At 51.6% G+C, this 23,513-nt stretch overlaps 2 protein-coding genes across 3 annotated transcripts in view; one reads left to right on the forward strand and one right to left on the reverse strand.

Moving 5' to 3' along the window:
* The first annotated feature begins 2,117 nt into the window (after nucleotides 1-2,117).
* OAZ3 (ornithine decarboxylase antizyme 3) lies at nucleotides 2,118-8,054 on the forward strand. The gene is given in 6 exon segments (XM_077320580.1): nucleotides 2,118-2,295; nucleotides 4,009-4,069; nucleotides 4,071-4,145; nucleotides 4,517-4,692; nucleotides 6,797-6,882; nucleotides 7,771-8,054. Coding segments are annotated over 6 exon segments (639 nt in total). The 5' UTR covers nucleotides 2,118-2,275; the 3' UTR covers nucleotides 7,992-8,054.
* Nucleotides 8,055-9,614: 1,560 nt separating this feature from the next.
* TDRKH (tudor and KH domain containing) overlaps nucleotides 9,615-23,513 on the reverse strand; it is a 37,155-nt gene continuing 23,256 nt past the window's right edge. Inside the window, exons 12-15 of one of the 2 annotated variants that reach the window (XM_077320595.1) lie at nucleotides 18,868-18,964; nucleotides 16,342-16,869; nucleotides 14,724-14,810; nucleotides 9,615-10,644 (exon numbers count right to left, since the gene is read on the reverse strand). In XM_077320595.1, the coding sequence (XP_077176710.1) occupies nucleotides 14,755-14,810; nucleotides 16,342-16,869; nucleotides 18,868-18,964 (681 nt within the window). In that variant the 3' untranslated portion in view covers nucleotides 9,615-10,644; nucleotides 14,724-14,754. The remainder of the gene's footprint in view (nucleotides 10,645-14,723; nucleotides 14,811-16,341; nucleotides 16,870-18,867; nucleotides 18,965-23,513) is intronic. The other variant, XM_077320604.1, reaches the window with a different exon arrangement.

Genomic DNA, 23,513 nt, shown 5'->3' on the forward strand with positions numbered 1-23,513 from the left:
CTGTTCCTGCTGCTGATTGGGTTGCCAACCGCGCCGGGGGAGAGAGCTTCTCGGTGGCTCTCGCCTTTCCCGACAAAGCCTGTTTTTATGTATTAATATTTATTTTAAAAATAAATTATATAAAAAAAGAATGTAATAATTCTATTATTAATTTTTTTTTAATCTCACTTGTCTGCTTTTACATTCATATACATATATATATGAATGCACTACATACACACTCACGTTTATTTATATTTATATATTTCAAAGACCTGGTAGCAAAGCTCTCCTGAGCATGCATAGATTACTTCTTTTCCCTGAGCAGAAGAAACCTCGTTGCACCTGCTTTTTTTTTTAAAGCACTCTGAGCATGGACAAAGTGTCTTTCCCTTTGTACCATTCTTTTAACTGGCAACCACCACCACCACCACAACAAAAAATCATTTTTATAGTTTGCCCTTCCAGGCCGGGTAAACAAAAGAAATGTTAAAGGTTCCAAAGAGCATGTACAGAGGGCCTGTTTCCTCTGCTGGCAAATAGAGGCCACTTTTAAATAATAGAAGGAGGGATGTACCCTTGAGCATACTACACTAGCTACAATCTCAAAACAAAACACTTAAACTATTTTTAAATGTTTTAAAACTTTGTTTATAGCCCTAGTTAATGGATGAGAGGCAGGGGGGGGATAAGCTTGACAGATCCAGGTTGGTAAAGTCCTGAAGATTTGGAGATGACGCCTGGGGAGAACAGGGACTCCATGGGTTGCAATTCCAGACCACTCTCCAAAACATTCATTTTCTTCAGGGCAAAGATGTAATTTTGGACGTTCCCAAGTCCTACCTGGAGGCTGGCATCCCTGTAGTCTGGAGATAGGCTGTCACTCCAGGGGATCCCCAGGTCCCACCTGGAGACTGGCATCCCCACAGCCACAAAAGGCAAACTGCATATTGTGAGTTAGCACAATAACTGGACCAGTAACGAAATTTCTTTATTTATATGATACCTCTCTGGGGACCCCCAAAGTGGCTTACGTCGTTCTCGTCTCTTCTGTTCGATGCTTACAACAACCTTGTGAGGTAGATCATGCTGCGAGCATATGATTGGCCCAAGCTCGCCCAACAAGCTTCTATGGCAGAGTCACGATTCAAACCTTGGTCTCTCAGATCCCAGGATCCTGGATTACGTAAAACAGAAGTCTGGCTTTTCATACGACAGTTAACCTATGCCCCAAAATTCTGTTAATGTGGCAATGGAAAACGTACCCAGGAAATGGAAGATGCCTCCTGAGCACATGCAGAATGCCCTTGGGGAACACAACCACTCATCTCTTCTTACAGGCAGAATGTCAACAGGTAGAGCTTCCCCACAGCAGCGTGCAGGAAATCATGGGGGGATGGGACTGATCCAGTTATGGTTCTGTTTCCCATGGGGTGGCGAAAATGCAAGAACACAGCCAGGAAAATGGAGAAACATCCCACAAAAGGCTTTCTGTGTGTGCTCAGAGGAACTTTCAGAAAAAAGGGTGACCAATATTTGGGGCAGTGATGCTCTTTCTTCTTGGGCAAGAGAGGGAGGGCTTCTGGCATTCTGACCTCACCGGTGGACCTCCAGATGGCCCCTGGGTTTTGGCCGCTGCATGACACAGAGTACTGGACTAGATGGGCCATTGACCTGATCCAACATGGCTTCTCTTATGTTCTTAATTACTCTTAGCCACAAGGTATATAGATGGAAGACTCTGTCTGGGGCAGGGGTGCTCTGACTTCTTGGTGCTTGAGGGGGGCCACAGTGGGAGGGCTTCTGGAGTTCTGGTCCTGCTGGTGGACCTCCTGAAGGCCCCTGGGCGTTGGCCACTGTGGCTGCTGTCCTGATCCACCCTGGTTCCTCTCATGTTCTTATGTCTGGGGCTTTCTGCTTAGGAACTAACCTTGTCAAACTGGTTTGGAACTGGTTTAAATCCGAAGATGTAGGGTGTAAGAGAACGTCGCCTGCAGCCAGCGGTGGAAGATAATTTATTCGATGTAGCCTGGAGAAAGCGCACAGTCACAGTTACGATTGTTGTACATCCTTGGTGCCTGGGAGATCCCAGGTGCATCACAATGGGTCTCCTTGGGTACATAGGTAGGGAGGGGAGGGTTTCACTTTGCAAAGGGGTTGGCATTGGCCAAAGAAACCTTGCAGATCCGGAGCACGCAAATACCCTCTGCCTTTCTTCAACTTCTGTGGCCAGTTCTGTTCTCCCTTCCTTCGTCCCAACTCTCTCTACCAGCGCCGCCTTAAATACCGGCGGAAAATGACACCCTTTGACCAGAGGTACTTATTAAAATACTTCTGATTCCTCTAGGCAGGTAAGGGAGGGGGGGTGTCAGGGTGGGTGGAAACCCGGCAGGAAGCAAACAGATCATTTCACTTGTGAAGACGAACATGGCTGGAACATGACTTCCTGTTTTGTCCATTTAGATTTTGGGATTTATTTATGTAGATTTTTATATGGCTCTGGGCAGTTTACATAAAACGTAGAATCCCTACATTATAACAACATGGCAAATAACAATCATAACAGAACCTGACAACCAGAACAGCATTTTAACAGATTTATCACTTAATTTATCAGATAAAGCTGACATATCGCTGCCTGCCAGGACTTGCCAACTATGAGTTGGGAGATTCCTGGAGACTGGGGGTTCACGCTGGTCATTGTCGGAGGCCCTGATTCAGTTGCCCTGCCCTTGAAAGCAAAATGGGTTATCGACTCAGTCCCTCTTTTCCCTAATTCTGGCGTTGTTTTTGTGTTTTCATTAAATTATTTTCTAGTTTAAAGTCGGCACAAGTGACTTACCAACATACGGTAACGGCTACTCTGACTTGGGAGGCTCAGGCCGGCTCCCTGTTGCCTGATCTGGGAAAGCTAAGTAAAGTCCAGTCTGGGTTAGAAATAAACCACAAAGGAAGTCCGGGTTTGGTACTCTGGGGCAGGTGATGGCAAACCCTCGCCTTGAAAACCCGAAGTAAATGTGCACATTTACTTCACTGGGCCTTGTGCTTAAAAATCGCTTTTCCTTGAGGGAAAGATTCCACATGCAGCCTTGACCTCCAAAAAAATAAGACAGCCCCCCCCCCCCCCCATTTTTTCTGTAAAAAAGAGGTTTGCAGAATCTTGGGAACAGTCCTGCCCTACAAGAGTCACCAACTTTGGGTTGAGAAATCCCTGGGGTTTTGGAAGGTGGACCCCGAGGAGGGGTGGAGGAGACTCTGTTGCATATCAAGCCCCACAGGACCCCCTTTAAAGCAGCCATTTCCCCTGGGAGACTTGGTTTCTTTCATCGGGAGGTCAGTTGCAACCCTGGGAGATCCCCAGACCCTAACTGGAAACTGGCAACCCTAACACATGGGGGACAGGCGCACACTCCTGTAGCAAGTGGCAGATAGAATCTGCTTATGCCAACACCAACCGCGGTGTGGTTAACCAGAAGACTGCGGTTCTCAGGAAAGAAATGCTACTGAAAATACATACATTTTTTTAAAAAGTCATTTTATCTCAGGCAGAAAACCGGTCCCGCCTTTTCCGTTTTCCATTTAAGTTTAGCTCTAAGGTGACCAGATTTTAACATTGACCAGGGGGGTTCTTGATTAAAAATTTGGTCTATATGGAGTAACAACATTTTTCATAGATTGCATAGAACGCAAAAATAGTATTGTAATATATATTTTTAAATATCAACCTGAGTACAATTTGCCAGGTACCCCCAGATGTCCCTCCAAAAGTGGGACAATCTGGTCACCTTAGTTTAGCTCGCAATTTGATTACTTCTTCTTCCCAATTCGGGCTTTCGACTTTCCTCTCAGGACAAAATGGCCGCTCAACGGTCAAGAGGGAAGGTTCGCTTCTGTCAAGGCGAATTACGTCAAGGGTCTTTCCTGCTGCTCCCTTCTGTTCACACTGATCTCGGCCATGGTCGGCTTCCCATGACAAAGCGAGGCTTCCAATAGTCAACCATTTCCCCCTCTCTTCTTCTTTTTCCAAAGCGCAACCCTTAAGGAGCATAAGCGCTTGAGCATCAGGCCCCGTCACTGCCCACAGTGCTCCTGAGTTCGAGGACGGTTGCCCGGCCAGGGGAAGGACCAGCGAAGAAGAGGGTGCGAGTCTAAAAGAGGTATACAAGGTGAGCCATTGCTTGGCCTGGGGGATGAACAAAAAATCTGGCCACTCTAAGACTTACCGGGATCTGGGATTTGACATCTATTTGACCTGGAAGTGGTGTCGTCCTGTCCGGGGCACCGGGGTGACGCTCTGGTATTTGGGCAAAACCTCTGTGGTAGATTTGGCTTCTACCATAGAGTTTATTCCCAAATACCAGAACATTGCTCCAGCATCCAAAGTTTGATCGTTTCTGTCCTTACATTGAAACGGACGTTCGTGGTAGGATGTTCCTTCCTCTGCCACTGACTCGCTCTTTGGCCTTGGGCCACTCAGGCTGGGCCGCTCAGCTGCCATTCCCACCCTCTGAAACGTGAATGTCCTTGTCGCCAACAGGCTGGGGGCCTGACTGTTCTTGCTGGCGACTGTGAGCTTCCCGACGGCCCGGTTCAATTGGACTTCCATTTCGCACTCGGCACCCAGGGCACAGCTCACTGGCATGGTGTGCGCCAGGGACGCAGGCTCTTCCTCGACGCCCCTCACCTGCTCCTGGAATGCTGCAGCCGTGAAAGGTAAGCGATGGGGGCATCGCATCTAACACCTGCCTGTCCCTCTGGCTGGCCTTGGGGGGCACTTTCGGTCAGGAAACGGCTCGTGGTGGGTGGGAGCAAGAGAGGCCACCCCCTTCCGCAGTGTCATTGCTTTGGTCAAATTGAGACTCCTAGCCGCTGCATCCTGGGGGAATCAAAACCATAGAGCTGGAAGGGACCAACAGCTCCAGTCCATCCCCTTGCACAGAAAAGAAGAAGAGTTGGTTCTTATATGCCGCTTTTCCCTACCCGAAGGCGGCTCAAAGCGGCTTATAGTCTCCTTCCCATTCCTCTCCCCACAACAGACGTGGGTGAGGCTGAGAGAGCCCCGATATCCCTGCTCGGTCAGAACAGCTTTATCAGTGCCGTGGCGAGCCCAAGGTCACCCAGCTGGTTGCATGTGGGGGAGTGCAAAATCGAACCCAGCATGCCAGATTAGAAGTCCGCACTCCTAACCACTACACCAAGCTGGCTCTCAAAAGGATAGTGTCCATATTGTGCAGTGTGACACTACCGCTTGACTCCGCTCTGGTTCAGCCTCACTTGGAGTCCTGTGTTTAGTTTTGGACACCCCAGTTGCAGAGGGATGTTGACAAACTGGAGAATGTCAAGGGGAGGGCAACAAAGATGGTGAGGGGTTTGGAGACCAAGACAGATGAGGAAAGGTTGGGGGAGCTTGGTCTGTTTAGCCTGGAGAGAGGACAACTAAGAGGGTGACAGAGCACACCCAAAGAGTGTTTGTAAATGGTTTGTTATCTTCTTGGAGAGGAGTGCCTCAGGGATCTAACCTGGGCTCTGAGTTGCTCAACATACTCATAAATGATTTGGATGAAGGAATAGAGAGGTGCTTATTAAATTTGCAGGTGACACTGAACTGGGAGGGGTAACATACCAGAAGACAGAATCAGGATGATCTTGACAGGCTGAAAAACTGGTCTGAAATTAATTTCAATAGCGATAAATGTAAAGTTCTGCATTTAGGTAGGAATGATCAAATTTATTATGCTTGCAAGGCTTGTCTTGGCAGTGGTATAGGTGAAAAGGACCTGGGGGTCTTAGTAGACCAGACACTGAACATGAGTCAGCAGTGAGACTCGGTGGCTAAAAAGGCAAATGGGATTTCGGGCTGTGTTAAAAGTAGCATGTTGCCGCTTGACTCTGCTCTGGTTGCTTTGAGTCCCGTGTTCAGTTTTGGGCACCACAGTTGAAGAAAGATGTAGAGAAACTGGAGCGTGTCCAGAGGAGAAACCCCAGAAGTTCAGTGACCATGTGCATGTTACTTCTGGGGTTTCTCAAAACCTGAAGAATGCTTCCAGGGTGTCTCTACAGTTGAGAAAGGTTGCTTTCAGCTGATCCTAGATTGAGCAGAGGGTGGACTACATCAGAGGTAGTCAAACCTGTGGTCCTCCAGATTTCCATGGACTACAATTCCCATGAGCCCCTGCCAGCAAACACTGGCAGGGGCTCATGGGAATTGTAGTCCATGAACATCTGGAGGACCACAGGTTGACTACCCCTGGACTAGATGGCCTACGGGTCCCCATCCAACTCTATGGTTCTGTGATTCTATAAATAATAAATAACCACAGCTCATCTTGCTTAGCTTCCAAGAACTGACATTATTGGGGTAACCTGGACAATCCAGGTAAGGCAAATGGATGTGATAAAGGCAATACAGTTATGGATGGACAGATCGGTCCTTAAGCAAGAAAAACCCATTAACACAAATCTAACTAAAAGACGCTGCCATGTTCAGATTCCAGTAGGTCAAAATGACGTTCAGCAGCCCCTTAAATATGCTTTAAAGCAGGGGCAGTTAATCTGTGGTCCTGCAGATGTTCATGGACTACAATTCCCATGAGCCCCTGCCAGCATTTGCTGGCAGGGGCTCATGGGAATTGTAGTCCATGCACATCTGCAGGACCGCAGGTTGTCTGCCCCTGCTGTAAAGGACCCACAAGGCGATACCCCTCGGAGGAAAAGAGGGCCTTTGAGTCTTCCGGCTTGGGAGTGCTGGCATGCAGGTGTGTCCAATTCCTAACGGACATCCTTTCTTCCTGGTCCCCGTGGTCGTCACTGCTTGTAGCCTGACTGCGACGCTGGAATACGTGGAAGGAGAGACGGATGTGGACCGGGTGTTTGTCAACTTCCACAAATGGCGATCGGACCGTGGTAAGAGCGCCAAAGCAAGGCATCAAATGCTGGTTTACTTGGTTGCAGCAGATTGGTCAACATGGGCAGCTGGGTCAGTCTGTAGCAGGAGGGTTCAGGAGCCCCTTCAAGATTAACGAAATCTGTGATAGATCCAGATGGGTGGCTGGGTCAGTCTGTCCGGAGCAGCAGAAAAGAGCCAGAGTCCAGAAGCCCCTTCATAGACTAAGATGGGTGGACCCGTTAGTTCTCTAGGTGAACAGAAGTGGTTGGCCATTGTGCTCTTCTACATAACCCTGGCCTTACTTGATAGTCCCCCATCCAAGTATTGTTGTTAGGTGCGAAGTTGTGTCCGATCCATTGCGACCCCCTGGACAATGATCCTCCAGGCCTTCCTGTCCTCTACCATTCCCCGGAGTCCATTTAAGCTTGCACCGACTGCTTCAGTGACTCCATCCAGCCACCTCATTCTCTGTCGTCCCCTTCTTCTTTTGCCCTCCATCGCTCCCAGCATTAGGCTCTTCTCCAGGGAGTCCTTCCTTCTCATGAGGTGGCCAAAGTATTTGAGCTTCATCTTCAGGATCTGGCCTTCTAAGGAGCAGGCAGGGCTGATCTCCTCTAGGACTGACCGGTTTGTTCGCCTTGCAATCCAAGTACTGAGAGTCAAATTAGTGTAGTGGTTAGGAGTGGATGCCTCTAACCTGCAGAGCCAGGTTGGGAACCCCCCAGTTCTCTCAGAGCTTTCTCAATCAATCAAACCCAGTTCTCCAGGTTAGAGACTGCTGCTGCAAACCATGACACCACGCTGGCTCTCTTTACGCTTAAGTTTACTCCTGGGGGGGGGGGTCAAACGTTCATATGAGCAAGCGCGCTTCCTCAGATTGCACCCTGTGCCTCCTCTACCTGCAGGTAACCTCCTCCGAGCCTTCAGCTATCTGGGCTTCGACCTCGTTCGCCCCAACCATCCCGCTCTCCCGCCCTGGAGGGACGTCATCTTCATGGTTTACCCCCTGGATCGGGAATCGGGCCCCAAAGGGTCAGTGGAGTCGGCCAGCCTAGGGGTACCCGGCAGAGAGGAGGGTCCTGCACTTATGGAGATCGCCCCCCCAGCCCAACTGGAAGGGGAATGAAGGCAGAGAAGCTTCCTGGATGATTCTCCATCCTTGGGCAATAAAGCAAGCGTGAACGACAAACGCGGCGTGAAAGGTCAAGGGCCCCAAGAGCGTGGGGTGGGCGATGTTCCGTCTGAAAAGTGGGGACCGGGTGGGGCGAGATCTGAGGCCCCCGTGCAACTGAAGTTCCCATGTCCAGGGGGGGTTAAGTATACTTACAAAGGCCAGTTTGGAACCTGGACATAAACACCAGACGCTGTCCTGATCACACCCTTGGTCCGTCAAGCTCTCCCAGGTCTCTGGCGGAGCTGTTTCACGTCCCTGACCAGGGCAACCAAATAAGCATTAGGCCTCCGCCCTTCAGAGCACGCCCCCTGCAGAGTATTACAACATACGGATACCATGTCCCTACTGGGCTGAGGCAGCTGCATTGGCTGCCAGCTGAATTCCGGTTCAAGGTTCTGGTTTAGACCTATTAAGGGCATTTGGGGCCTGGGCCCAGCGTTCCTGAAGGATCTCTCTGCTCTGCAAATTCCAACAGGCTGGTGGTTCTTACTCGGCAAGAAGCTCGGCTGGAGTCAATCAGGGCCAGGGCCTTTTTTGGTCCTGGCCCCCACCTGGTGGAATGAGCTCCCAGAAGAGCCAAGGGCTCTGACGGTCAGCGCTCTTGGTTGTTCCAGGAGCTCATTCCACCAGGTGGGGGGTGGGGGCAAGGACCGAAAAGGCCCCAGCCTCACACAACTCCAGGTAAACACGGTTCCACAGGGCCTGTAAGATACAGCTCTCCTGCCAGGTGTTCGGTTGAGGCCAGGTTGGGAGGAAGATCTGGGAGGAAGACGTCTTTACCTGGAAGCATCTTTACCTGGAATCAATGGTGGGGAATCTGGATGGTTAATTTTTACTATTTTAAAAGTTGTATTTTCACGTTGCTAGCTGCCAGGAGCTGGTGGGCCAAGAATGGCAGGCTATATATCGAACTAATAAATATAATAAAAAATAAATGAGAATAATGCCCAAGAGGTGAGACAGCTGGGGCACACACTTCTTGGCTTTTACCGTTTTATCAGATCCTATGTTCATGGAGAATTTTGAAATGTTGTTGTATGCCACCCCAAGCACATGGGGAGGCACGGTTTAAAAATCTAATAATAGAAGAAACCCAGAAACCCAGTTATGGCTACTCTGCAAAAATTCTGCCACTCCTTAGCCCCTTAGGAAAGGGAGAGGAAAGGGAAGGCGACTGGAAGCCGCTTTGAGACTCCTTCGGGTAGAGAAAAGCAGCATAGAAGAACCAACTCTTCTTCTTCTTCAGTAATCTCAGGGCTTTCTCAGCCTCCCCTCCCTTCACAGAGGGTCTGTTGTGGGAAGAGGAAAGGGAAGTAGAATGTAAGCCGCTTTGAGGCTCCTTCGAGTAGAGAAAAGCAGCATATAAGAACCAACTCTTCTTCTTCTTCTTCTTCCTTCTTCTTCTTCTTCTTCAGTAATCTCAGGGCTCTCTCAGCCTCTCCTCCCTCACAGGGTGTCTGTTGTGGGGAGAGGAAAGGGAAGGCGATTGTCAGCCTCTTTGGGACTCCTTCGGGTAGAGAAAAGCGGCATCTAAGAAACAACTCTTCATCTTACCCAGCTATTTCCTTCAACCCCAGTCACTCAGTGCCAGGATTCCCCCCAAAAAACCTTTATTTAAGAAAAGTTATACATAACATTTGCTGCTTGTACATTCAAAATAGAACAAGGGGGGGGGAGCAGATGATACCCCCACCCCCGGAAAACAGAACACCTCCCCCCAAATAAAGCGAGGAAATGACTTAGCATTGGCTAGAGAATTACCCCCTTTTACTTCTTGCAAAAGGGCTCTATTGTTTTGATACTGGGCCACGTGCTGTGCAGGGTTTGAGCCCAGAAATAAAGCCAAGTTAACTTCCCTCCCACAAAAAAAAAACCCTTGTGGAACCGTCGCAGAGCATGCCGTGAAGCCAGACAGCCGATCTACGCATGCCACAGAATCACATGACTATGAGGCCGACCGTATCACTCCTTGGGTGTAAGATTGCAGGTGTGAAAATTTCCCCAATGTTATCAGCGCAGGAAGCTTCAATTGCTTTGCTCATCAGGGGGAATTTCAACCCTAGTAGAACTTTCTAGTTTTAGAAATTCTTAGAAATGCACGTGGCCAGGGTTTTCACGGGCAATTCTCAAACGGCTCCCGCCGGGCAGCGTGGCCAACAGAGCGAGCACAGGCTGCAAAACAAGGGCCGGCCGCCAGGAGGCAACTTTGCTGTCTCAAGGGAGGAAAAGAACGTTCAGGAAGACGCTCACAGTCTCCACGTTGGAGGGAAGAGACTCTTGAGGCTTCCGCTGGGCGTGAGCCACGTCAAGGCTTGGAAACGGAAGAGGCCTTCAGTCAGGCCCACCCCGTGCAACTCGGAGCTTAGTACCAAGTCATGAGTGGAGCCGTTGAAGACATCCTCCCAGCCGTGGAGGTCCCCCAGCGTGCCGCAGGATGGGTCTGCCCGGCTAAAGCCTGTTTGCAAGGGATGGAGAACGCAGGCTGCTGTAGTCAGCTTCCGGCTCTGCTGCACTTGCAGCCATAACGCGGCTTTGATGGCACAGCATGGATGGCTGATCCTGCCCCGAGGCTGCTCGCTCCCTCTGGGCAGGCAGACAGACAAGGCTGGAAACAAGAACAACATTATTTATTGCATGGCAGAGTTACACACAAGTCTATCTGTTACACATAATATATTTCTGGTAAGGCCTAGGAGGAGGAGCTGGTGTCATGGCTTAAGTGCCACTCAGTGCTTAACACCCACTCAGGGAGGCTGTCCTGCCCCTGAGTGCCTCCTCCTCCAACTGGCTTGCCTGTCTGTCCAGCAGCCAGCCAGCCAATCGCCTTCCGTCCCTCACCCCTGACCACCCCCTCCTCCTTCCACTTCCCACTGAGGCTCGGAGGCTGCAGATCCCTGCTGCGTGAGAGCGGCCCCTGCCGGTGAGTTCCAAAACAGCTGCCTGCAGCCTTTCCAGGTCCTGAGGGGAGGGAGAGGCCATCTGCAGAGTTCTTCTACAGTGCAGAGCACTGTAGTGCCTGCTGTATTCCAGAATGCAATGGGCTTGGCCCCTAGTATAATATAAAACAGTGGACCCCAACCTTTTTCGGGCTGGGGACCGGCACGCAGCGGAGAGGGAGGCCTGGGGACCGGGGGGGGGAGAGGGAGGCGCAGGCACTGGCCCCCACCGTGCACCCTGGCAGCCCTTTCACTTTGCTCGCCACTCTCCAGCCTCTCCTCTTGGAGCAGCCCCTGTGCTCGGCCTGGAGTAATCCGGAAAACTAGCACATGATTCCTCTCAGGCTAATGGGGAAGGGCTCCTCCTGGGCTGGAGGCGGAGGGGGCAGGGGCAGCGGCTGGCTCTGCGCAAGGCGCTGCACGCTGGGAGGACTGGGGCGTCGTGATGGCAGTGGCGGCAGCGGGAGCGCTGGGCAGGGAAGTGTGGGCTGGTACGAAATGCTTCCCTTTTAGCTGACACAGAGCACGGCGCGCTGCTGGATGAGCTTTTCCAACTCAGCGCGGGTGAGCTCTGGCTCTGGAGGGTGGCGGCGGGGGCTCCGCCATCATGCTGCCGCCTTCCCCGGGGCTTCGCTGCCCCCGTGCGCCACGCCGCCTTGGCCTCAACACTCGCTCGCACTGTGCCAACTGGATCCTCCGCCTGCAGGCGCTGCTGCTGCTGGAAGCGGCGGCGCGCAGGCTGGTCCAGGCAGCACAAGCTCCTCCCTCCCTTCCCCAAGTCGCTCACGCTGCCGCCTCCACCACCCCCACCCGAGCGGGACCCGCAGCTGCTTAAGGAGGCGCTGTTGCCTCCCGTAGCCTCCCTAGACTTGGCGGCTTAAGGTGGAGCAGGGGAATTCCCTCCGTCCCCTTCACAGCCGCGCCACAGAGTGCTTTCTGGTCGCCTTTGTCAGAAGCAGCCCTCGGAATGACACAAGGCAGCTCCACTTATAGCAGCAGGAGCGGATTTCGACAGGAAGTGGGAGAGAAGTTAGCTTCCTCCTCGCCCGCTATTCTTCTGCCACACTTAGGTTTGCGCCCTCGGCCTCTTCTTAATTTCTCCAAACGGCAAAGCCTTGCCCCTTTCCCCCGCGCCCCCACCCACAGCCGATGCAAGGCGGCAGCCAGCCCCGGTTGGTTTCAAAACCACAGCCATGCCCGTCTGCCCCTCCTTACTCCCCCCTCTGCCGAAGCGGCCAATCGCCCACTAGCGCGCCAGTGCCTCCCCCCTCTGCGGCCCGGTACTGAGGGCTTCACGACCCGGTACCGGTCCACGGACCGGTGGTTGGGGACCACTGATATAAAATATGTAGCTAAGTAGGTTCCATGGTTGTGCAGACTGATGGGGAGTCCCCTGGCTACTTCTTTACAACCTGTTTTTCACACCCCGAAGGGAGTCTCCCAAGCAGTTTACAAACCCCTGTCCCTTTATCTCCCCACAACAGACACCCCGTGAGCAAGGTACAGGTGAGAGAGCTCCAAGAGAACTGCTGTGAGAACAGCTCTGACAGGACTGTGACCAACCCAAGGTCACTCAGCTGGCTGCATGTGGAGGGGGAATGGGGAATCAAGCCAGATTAAAGTCTGCCTCTCTTAACCACAAAATCTGGTAGCCAAGCTGCTATGAACCCAGGGAACATGGGAATTGTAGTCTTCTGGACAGCTGCCAAAGCTCGTAACAGCTTTTAGGCTGCTCCATGCAGGGGTTGCAAAAATGTAACCCCGGCACAGCAGCAGCCAACTATGTGGACGGGTGGGAATGGGGTACAGGCCTCCAGTCTCACACCGATCGCTTCTGCCAAATCCCACCCTCCTCCTGCAACGCCTGCCCCCAAAAAGAACATCAATTATGCTCCTCCCCAGAGCAGCACGGAAAATCCCTCTTTCCCCACTGCAGGTTTACAGAAGCTCATTAAATGGGGGATGAGGAAATGGGCCGGCACAGGAAGCTGCCCCCGTGCCAAGGCCGAAGTACGCCACCAGGACGTTCCCCCACTTGGATCCGGGGCAGGGGAATACCCCACACGGAAGCAGCTGCAGGCACGGCTGGTCCGGGGAACTTCCATGCGGAAAAGCTCGAGTCAAGTCCAGGAATGTTTTTGAGACCGAGGATTTGGGGAGATTCAAGTGGGTAGCCGTGTTGGTCTGAAGTAGCACAATAAAACCAGAGTCCGGTAGCACCTTTAAGACCAACAAAGATTTATTCAGGGCGTGAGCTTTCGAGTGCAAGCACTCTTCCTCACTCTTCCTGCACTCGAAAGCTCACGCCCTGAATAAATCTTTGTTGGCCTTAAAGGTGCTACCGGACTCTGGTTTTATTGAGGATTTGGGGGTATGAGTTTCCGAGAGGCAAAGCTGCTTTCTGACCCATGAAAGCTCCTACCCCGAGCCAGGTCTCGAAGGTGCTCCCGGACTTGAATCTACCTGTTCTGCTGCAGACTGACCTGGCGACCCCCTGAAACAAAATCGAGGCAGGAAGATTCAGGTGGGTCGCTGTGTTGTCCGAAGCAGTTTGAGGGCGCCTTGAAGATTGGCGACATTTAATTCTAAAACGAATGAACAAATTCTTATTTTTTTTATATCCCGCCCCTTAACGGTGTCACCGGATTCTAACTTCATTCTCGATGATGAAAGGCAGCTCCCCTCTAAACGTCAGACTCCACAGTCGAGTGAAGCGAGGACCTCACTTCGATAGCCAGTGTGTGGCATGTGCCGTGTCTGGGCCCTACGAACCTTTGCCGTTTGACTAGCAAGGGAGCTGGGTGGGCTTGCCCTGCCTCCACCCTTCCTTCCAGACAGTTTGGTGTCGTGGTTAGGAGTGCGGACTTCTAATCTGGCATGCCGGGTTCGATTCTGCGCTCCCCCACATGCAGCCAGCTGGGTGACCTTGGGCTCGCCACGGCACTGATAAAACTGTTCTGACCGGGCAGGAATCTCAGGGCTCTCTCAGCCTCACCCACCCCACAGGGTGTCTGTTGTGGGGAGGGGAATGGGAAGGCGACTGTAAGCTGCTTTGAGCCTCCTTCAGGTAGAGAAAAGCAGCATATAAGAACCAACTCTTCTTCTTCTTCAGTAATCTCAGGGCTCTCTCAGCCTCACCCACCTCACAGGGTGTCTGTTGTGGGGAGGGGAATGGGAAGGCGACTGTAAGCTGCTTTGAGCCTCCTTCAGGTAGAGAAAAGCAGCATATAAGAACCAACTCTTCTTCTTCTTCCTCCAGGGGAACTGATCTTGGTAGAGAGCCAGTTTGGTGTAGTGGTTAAGAGTGCAGATTTCTAATCTGGCGAGCTGGGTTCAATTCTGCGTTCCCCCACATGCAGCCAGCTGGGTGACCTTGGGCTCGTCACGGCACTGATAAAACTGTTCTGACCAAGTAGTAATTTCAAGGCTCCCTCAGCCTCACCAACCTTCTCCTCCTCGCTTCCTGGTTGCCCTAAGACAGACAACTCTGGTTTCTCCAAAGCCCGGGACCCCTCTCAGGGCTGCATCGCAGATTTGTGACACCCAGCCTGTGAGTTTGAGCGTTCTGGAGAGCAGGGTGCTAAATTATATGGGCCTCTCTGGGGCTGGCTACCTTGGCCTCCCAAAGGGCTCCATTTTGCACTACCTCGTTGTATTGGGGGCTACTGCCCTAAGCAAAAAAATCAAGCATTTTTCATTCTCACCGTACCCCCCCCCCCCCCGGGCATAACGTGCTGGCCGGCCTTACCGTGATTTCCGGATCCTGTCGCCGAGCAAGTCTAGGAGCTGTCTTCGAACTGGAAGACGTCGACGCTTTCCGAACCGGAGACCACTTCTGCAGGGATGCAAAGAGGCTGCATTAGGATGGGGGCACCCAAAGAAGGTCCCGGGTGCTCTGAGATGAGGCTGTGACAGGAGAAGGGAAGGTGTGCGGGAGCAGTGCGGGGAAGGACCGGGGAAACGCGGTAAGTGAGAAACGTGCAACCTCAGAAAGGGAGCCCAAAGTGCTGCACCTCAGCCTCCCTGCCTGTCCAGAGCACTGGTTCTCAACCTTCCTAATACCGCAACCCCCTTTGGGTCGGCGGCGGCCTCGGTGACCCCTGGTGAAAGGTTCAATCGAGGGGTTGCGGCCCCCAGGTTGAGAACTGCTGGTCTAGAGCAGTGTAGTCAACCTGTGGTCCTCCAGATGTCCATGGACTACAATTCCTATGAGCCCCTGCCAGCGTTTGCTGGCAGAGGCTCATGGGAATCGTAGTCCATGGACGTGTGGAGGACCACCATTTGACTACCCCTGCTCTAGAGGAACTGTTTGGGGGCTGTGTGAGACAAGAAGCTGGACTAGCTGGCCCCCTGGGTCTGACCCAGCAGGGCTCTTCGGAGATTGTAGGACCAGTCATCGTGAACCTGGGTGTAAACTGCACGGAGCTTTTATTCCAGCCCCAGATCGATTCAGTCCCTGCCCTCTACACAGAATGCAATTTCCGTTTGGATTGGGGGCGATTTAAATTTTCCTTCTGCAGCAAGAAGGATTGATCCGGAGTGACCCTACCTTTATTGTGCGATACCTTAGAGTGCTTTTAATCCTCAATATGTAAAGGCTGTTTTGAATCTGGGCTCTCCTCAGTGGTAGAGAAACTCTGATAGGCCACATCTGGTCATGTGACAAGCTTGCCTTAAAGGAGAAGCCCCTAATTTCTCTCAACTTCTGTCGGTCCCGGATTTTTCCTCCCTTCTCTGCCTTTTTCAATCCTCTCCCTCCCCAACTCCAAGAAAAGAAAGAGGCTCCCTGCTTGGGTCCTCTCCCCCCCCTTCAAGAAAAGAAAGAAAGAGGCTTGGGCTCCCCCCCGCCCCCGCCTTCTGAGCCTCCCTAACCATGTGCAGAAGACTTTCCTGTTTCAATGGGGAGGGGGGAGGAAGAGGAAGACCCGAGTTCAAAGCGATCTGAATTCAACAGGATTGACAATGGAATAAACAAAGTAAGTGCAGACTCTGCCCTAACCTAACCCACAGGATTGTTGTGAGAAAACAAACTGAGAAGAGGAGGACCACGTAAGACAGGGGAGACGTCACCATTAGGGGAGAAAGATGGGAAAACGAAAGGACCAAAGAATAGCCGTGCCCGTGTGATACAGACGGAAGGCAGCCATGCTGACCAGCTGCATCCACCATTACTGGTGTGTTTTCCCTAAGGAGCCCATGGCGTTCTTCCTAACAGCCTGAACACCACCGTGTGGCCAGTTGGAAGCCTCAGGGAAGCCCCCCAGCCTTGTGAGTGACCCCGCGGGGCGGCCAAAGTGGCATCTGATGCACGGTGCTCCCCTACGACGGCTCCGCTAGGGTGCCTGCCGCAGCCCGGCTCCCAGTACCTTCCTCCTTGCTGAGGTCCGAACCGGAGCTGACGATATACGAGCCGCCGACGGGCCGGGGGGAAGAGGACTCTTCCCGGCAGGGCTCGTCCAAAGAGGGAGACCCTTTGCAAACGACGGAGGAATCGGACAGAAACTCGGTGGTGGAAAGGTAGTAGTAGCCCCGGGGAGAGTAGGTGCTGCTGTCCGGCAGGCTGAGGCAGGAGGCCGGCTCCGAGGTACCGCTCCTTGACAGCGAGACGGGCGAGGGGGTCACCTCGGGAGGGGCCACGGGGCTGGACGTCTGGTTGGCTGCGGCCCCAAACGCCGTGGGGGATATGGGAGACGCTGCCTCGGCTGCAACCTTGGACTGTGCCGGGGGCCCCTCGGGGACGTCCGGTCCACAGCCAGGCAGAGGTGGAGGACCGGCAGGGGTGGAGGACTCCCCGGAAACACAGGAGACGGCACTGGCCATCTGTGCGGATCCGAGCAGGGAGGATGCCGGACAGGGTGGTTCCGTGTCACTGCGGAGTCGCTCAATCGGAGCATCTGATAAGCCAAAGGTTTCTGCGTTAACAAGACCTGCCTCGCTACGGCGGAGAATTGTGAGTGCCAGTCGGGGCAGTGGGGCTTCAGGCTGGGAAAGAGAACTTTCTTAGCCTTTCCCCCCTGACTGCTAGAACCAAAGGCCATCCAAGGAAGCTGATGAATGGGAGAATCAGGACAACGGGGGATATTTCTTTACTCCGTGAGTGATAATAGTGTGGGATTCACTGCAGAGGGGAGAGCCAAAGGTACAGACAGGTCTAAAGGAGAATTAGATTCATGGAAGCTGGGCCTACCAGTTGCGATTGGCCATGGTGACTGGAGGGGAATGTCCACACATTCAAAGGTCTTCTTTGCAGGCCCTTTGAAGCTGGACCAATAACTTGAAGGTAATTTTCAATTCACTCCTTCCCCCTGCCCTCTTTAGTTCATAAATAATTCATAAATAAATTACTCCAGTCTTTTCATAATTATTTACATTTCTTACAGGGGATTGTTAACCGATAAATTTGACATTTTCCATCAGATCCATCGATTCTGTCATCCTAAAAAATAAGTAAGCCTTTTAATTATATAGTCTCTTTTTATTATCTACTAGGGGCCAAGCCCGTTGTATTCAAGAATAAAACAGGTGCTAGATTGGGGTGGGAGAACTCTGTGGACAGCCTCCCCCCTCCCTCCAGGACCTGGAAAGGCTGCAGGCAGCTGTTAGGGAACTCACTGGGAAGGGCAGCTCTCATGCAGGCGGGACCTGCAGCCTCCGAGCCTCAGAGGGAAGTGGGGGGAAGGAGGGGGTGGTCGGGGTGGGGGATGGAAGGCGACTGGCTGGCCGCTGGACAAACAGGCTAGCCGGTTGGAGGAGGAGGCACTCAGGGGCGGGACAGCTGCCCTGAATGGGTGGTTAAGCGCTGAGTGGCACTTAAGCCATGAGATCAGCTCCTCCTCCAAGCCCTTACAAAAAATATTGTTGAATTTATAACAACTATTCCATCCTCTTAACTTTTATAGCTTCCCACAATTTATTCATTTTACTGGCTGCTTTATGTATTTTAGTATCACTATATTGTATACATGCCCTCTGAGGAAGACCCAGAGAGGGTCAAAATACATCAGGTCTAAGAAGGTACAATGCAGGGCACAGTGTTATTTTTCAATAATGGCTTATGGGCTTTTTAACCTTAAAAAGATTTTTTTTACTGTTGCGCTCAAGAAAGAATATATTTTTGTAACATGTTCTCCGGTTTGCACAGACATCCAACCTTTAAGGTCCTAACTAGGTCCAGTTAGATTTTTTGTTTTGTTTTCTAATTCTTGAAGGCACACAGCTCTTCATAGATTTATAGAGTTGGAAGGGACCTCTTAGTCCAACCCTTGCACTATGCAGGACACTCACAACCCTCTTGCTCATCCCCTGTCACCTGCCACCCCCTTGAGTCTTCACAGAATCAGCCTCTCTGTCAGATGGCTCTCCAGCCTCTGCTTAAAAATCTGTAAAGATGGAGAACCCTCCACCCCCCGAGGAAGCCTGTTCCACTGAGGAACCGCTCTGACTGTCAGGAACTTCTTCCGGATGTTTAGACAGAATCTTTTTTAAAATTAATTTCATCCCACTGGATCGGGTCTGTCCCTCTGGGGAGCTTATTCTAACAGGTGGGGGCCAGGACTTCGAATGTTCAATATACTTGAACCCAAACAATACCGAGGGGGGGAGGTTTACATACCCATAATGGGCACATCATAGTACCCGTCCGTAGTATGTGGGGTTTTTTTGTTTGGACGGTGCATGCCCAAGGCGACAGGTCCCTAGAACCTGAAGGCAGAATGTTCCCGTCTTGTGAAGTATCTCACCCTCACCCCCTGCTTAATGCTCACTCTACTGGAAGCACAAGGTGGGGGGGCAGCTGACCTCGTGACGGGGATGCAGAATTCTGGAAGAAGGCCCGGCGGGATCAACTTGCTCCGAAACAAGCTCCCAAGCAAGAGACAGATGTGGCCGGTTACCTGAGAGGCTGATGCAGGAGAGGGTCGTGGGCATCTCATCCGGGGTCTTCTGGGTGTCGGACAGAAGGCTCTCTAGAGACGTCTCAAGGGTGTTTCCCTGGGGGAAGAGAGCAGCGCAGGAGATACTAAATAACGTGAGCAGCTTGCGCTGGTGCTGGGGGGGGGGACCAAAGTTGTCAGCCCCAAACTATTGCAATTCAGCCACCAGATACGCTGCTGCTAAAGAAAACACACTGACCTTCTGCGCCGCTTATTCTAGGCCAGGGGTAGTCAAACTGCGGCCCTCCAGATGTCCATGGACCACAATTCCCAGAAGCCCCTGCCAGCGAATGCTGGCAGGGGCTTCTGGGAATTGTAGTCCATGGACATCTGGGGGGCCGCAGTTTGACTACCCCTGTTCTAGGCTGAAATGCAGTAAATACACAAAAACAGCAAGAGAATGAAAGCTACCAAAAACCCACTTTAGCACTTTGAAATGAATTTCAATTAGGGCTCCCAGCTCTCAGTTGGGAAACAACTGAGTATTATTATTAATGACTATTGTTATATGGAGGGTGACCAACTTGATGAGGGAAGTTGGAGCACCTTTCCTATGAGTAAAGGTGGTAGAACCTGAGACTTCTTGGTTTAGAAAAGAGACATTTATGGAGGGACAGGACAGAGGTTTATAACGGCCTCTGCACCCTAAACCCTGGAGGCAACATTAAAGGAGGGCCTCGGCCTCCATGCCCTGTTGTTGGACCTGCAGTTGAAGGACCCCTAGCCTGATCTAGCAGAACTCTTCTTGTATTCCTCTCAGGGGAAGGCCTCTTCCTGGCATGCCAGAGGATCTAGTATGTGTGTGATGCTGGAACTCGACTAGATGGATCCCTAGGGCCTAGTCTGATGTTCTTCTGAAGGCCTCTATGGCCTGTTGTTGGACCTCCAGAGGATCTACTTGGCCACTGGGTGAGGCAGGATGCTGGACTAGAGGGACCACTGATCTGATCCATTAGGGCTCTTCTGGTGTTCTTAGGAAGGCCTCGGCCTCTCCGCCCTATTGTTGGCCCTCCAGAGAAACAAGGTTGGCCTCGGCGTGAGACAGGAAGGTAGACTGGATGGACACCTGGTCTGATCCGGCAGGGCTCTTCTGAAGGACTCTGCTTCTCTGCCCTGTTGCGGGCTGTCCAGAGGAACTGGTTCGCAGCCGTGCAAGACGGGATACTGGACTATTATGTCCCTATTCTATGGGGTGCAAGGGGATTGACTGCAGGCCTTGGACGTGAAGAGAATACACACTAGTCTTTTAATAATTTTATTGTCACTGTTAATCAAATCCTTACATTCATGCTGCCTCGTGTGTGCGTTCGGGGGGGGGGGTGCCTACACGGAATTGGGCCAGAATGGAATCAGGAATCAAGATGGGCCAAGTCAGTCAGTCCCAGGCAGGTCATGGGAGAAGCAACACTTTACACTTCAGGGGGCTCCAGTCTTTCTGAGCCTGCAGGTACTTTTGGAGTTCTGACCACGCCGTGGGCATGCCACAGAATGGCTGCCTCGTGATGGAAGGCCAGCTGCAAAATGGCTCCCTGCAGTTTCCCTTCGGTCCCACGGTGCAGAGCCTTGTGTCGTTGTGGTGGCAGCCGCGGCCCACGCAACGTCTCCAAAAACCTGCACACTCCTATCGAACCGTCAATTCCTTGTGGTTTATCTCCAATAAAAAAAAAAATAGGAATTGTCCAGGCTCTTCCATATCAGTAATGGATCTTTTTATTTCTTTTTTATAAGGATTCAAAACTTTATAAATCATCCAAAATCATAACAGAAACAAATCACCACCAAAACGGGTTCCTAGGTCAATGATATCCCTTTTCCCCCAAACTTCCTCGGTGATTTGCTAGCAAATCAGGACCCCAAAAGTATGATGAGCAGAGAGCCTGAGTGATAATTAATATGGAGCAGTGAAAACATTATGAAGGAGCACAATCACTGAGGAAGTTTGGGAAAACGGGATATTATTTACCTAGGAACCCGGTTTGGTTGCGATTTATCTCTGTTATGATTTTGGATGATCTACAACAGTGGTCCCCAACCTTTTTCCGGCTGGGGACCGGCGGGGCAATTGCCCCGCCCGCGAAGCGCGCATGTGCAGCTGCACCCACGCGAAAGTTCCGCGCATGCGCGATTTCGGTCGCAAATCGCACATGTGCGCATGCGCGGCCCTGATTCCCTCCCCCCCCCCTCCCGCAGTAAGAAGCTTCCCGGGCCGCAAGCTTGCGGCCCGGGGAAGATTTTTACTGTGGGGGGGGCGGGGAGAGGGAACCGTGTCCTGGCGCCCTGGCCCTCGCGGCCCGGCACCAGGCCGCAGACCGCAGGTTGGGGACCACTGATCTACAAGGTTTTGAATCATTATAAAAAGAAGAAATAAAAAGATCCACTTGATTTGGAATAGCCTGGACAATTCCTATATTTTCTGATGGCAAAAACCTGGACAGCCTATCAGATCTCCGTTTTCCATGCTGGGAGAAAGCCCCACCTGACCCACCCACTTTCCAAAGTCACGCGACAGGTGCCAAGGACAGGGTTGGTGGGGGCTACGGTGCCCACAGGCATTGTGTTGGGGACCCCGACTTTACTTTGCAAAGCTTTACAAGCTTTTGAACTGGGTATTTTACTGTTTGTATCTCTTTTATTTTCAGACTTTTGGCCCGGCCCTTCCCCAAGGGCTTAAGGTGGGTTACAAAAAATACGTTATCATTCAATGTTGCAGTTTTAAAATGTTTGTGACGCCATCTAACAAATCCTCAAACACAATCAAATCCATAACTAAATATATAGCCATCAATACAGGTCCTATTCTTCCTCCTGCCTGGGGAGAAAGGCACTGTGGCTAGGTTCTCCGGTATCGCTTCCACGCTGGCTCTCTGATACTCACCTCCTAGAGAGGTGACTTTCTTCTTCTTATTTATTTTATTTATATAACCGCCCTTCCCTTGTGGCTCATTCCATAATCAGCCCACAACAAACATAAATATTAATAAAAACCTTAACAACTACAAGCATAAAGGTAAAGGTAAAGGTATCCCCTGTGCAAGCACCGAGTCATGTCTGACCCTTGGGGTGACGCCCTCCAGCGTTTTCATGGCAGACTCAATACGGGGTGGTTTGCCAGTGCCTTCCCCAGTCATTACCGTTTACCCCCCAGCAAGCTGGGTACTCATTTTACCGACCTCAGAAGGATGGAAGGCTGAGTCAACCTTGAGCCAGCTGCTGGGATTGAACTCCCAGCCTCATGGGCAAAGCTTTCAGGCGGCTGCCTTACCACTCTGCGCCACAAGAGGCTCTTACAGGAAAGGTAGTCAACCGAATAACTCAATGGATCAGTAGCGCTCCCACTTTAACTCTGCCCCATCTTACCATTAATTTATCCAAACTTCAACATCTTATGGCATACCCAATGTACAATAAAATCCCCGTAATAAAACATACCCTTACAATAACCTCTACGAACAACAACAATTAACATATGAATCATAGAATCATAGAGTTGGAAGGGGCCACACAGGCCATCTAGTCCAACCCCCTGCTCAACGCAGGATCAGCCCTAAGCATCCTAAAGCATCCGAGAAAAGTGTGTATCCAACCTTTGCTTGAAGACTTCCAGTGAGGGGGAGCTCACCACCTCCTTAGGCAACCTGTTCCACTGCTGAACTACTCTGACTGTGAAAATTGTTTCCCTGATATCTAGCCTATATCGTTGTACTTGTAGTTTAAAGCCATTACTGCGTGTCCTCTCCTCTGCAGCCAGCAGAAAGCATCCTGCCCTCCTCCAAGTGACAACCTTTCAAATACTTAAAGAGGGCTATCATGTCCCCTCTCAACCTCCTTTTCTCCAGGCTGAACATTCCCAAGTCCCTCAACCTATCTTCATAGGGGTTGGTCCCTTGGCCCCAGATCATCTTCGTTGCTCTCCTCTGTACCCTGATGGTGTACAGATGGTGGTAACAACAACTCAACTTCTCCCCTATATACTCATAGCTAAGGGATCAGCAGAGTTACAAATATCATACACTTAGATGGAGAAAAAGGAGAGGGAATAGATGTCCATCATCCAGGACTGGTATAATACCGGGCCCCGACCACGGGAGGTGGGGGAAGAGGGGGGCGACCCAATCTCACACCCCAGGGCCTCCACGCAGCCTCAATCAAATGCCTGGCAGGAAAGCTCTGTTCCGTCAGGGCCCACAGCTCTTCTGGGAGCTCATTCCACCAGGCAGGAGCCAGGTCTGAAAAGGCCCTGGCACTGGTTGAGTCCAGGCGTGCCTTGTTTGGGCTGGGGGATCTTATCGCAAGGAACATAGTCAGACTTTATTGCACTAGGTCATAGGCCAGGGGTAGTCAAACTGCGGCCCTCCAGATGTCCATGGACTACAATTCCCAGGAGCCCCTGCCAGCGAATGCTGGCAGGGGCTCCTGGGAATTGTAGTCCGTGGACATCTGGAGGGCCACAGTTTGACTACCCCTGCCATAGGCCATCGCAAGATCAGGCAACAATAAAACTGTTCGGAACAAACACAGATCTATCCCAGTTATTCCCTAACCAGAATTAAAAAATTACACTTAACCCAAACATTCTGCTCATTAGCCCACAGCATTTGCCACAAGAC

This window comes from Paroedura picta, chromosome 1 (genome assembly GCF_049243985.1).
Source record: "Paroedura picta isolate Pp20150507F chromosome 1, Ppicta_v3.0, whole genome shotgun sequence".
Lineage (NCBI taxonomy): Eukaryota > Metazoa > Chordata > Lepidosauria > Squamata > Gekkonidae > Paroedura > Paroedura picta.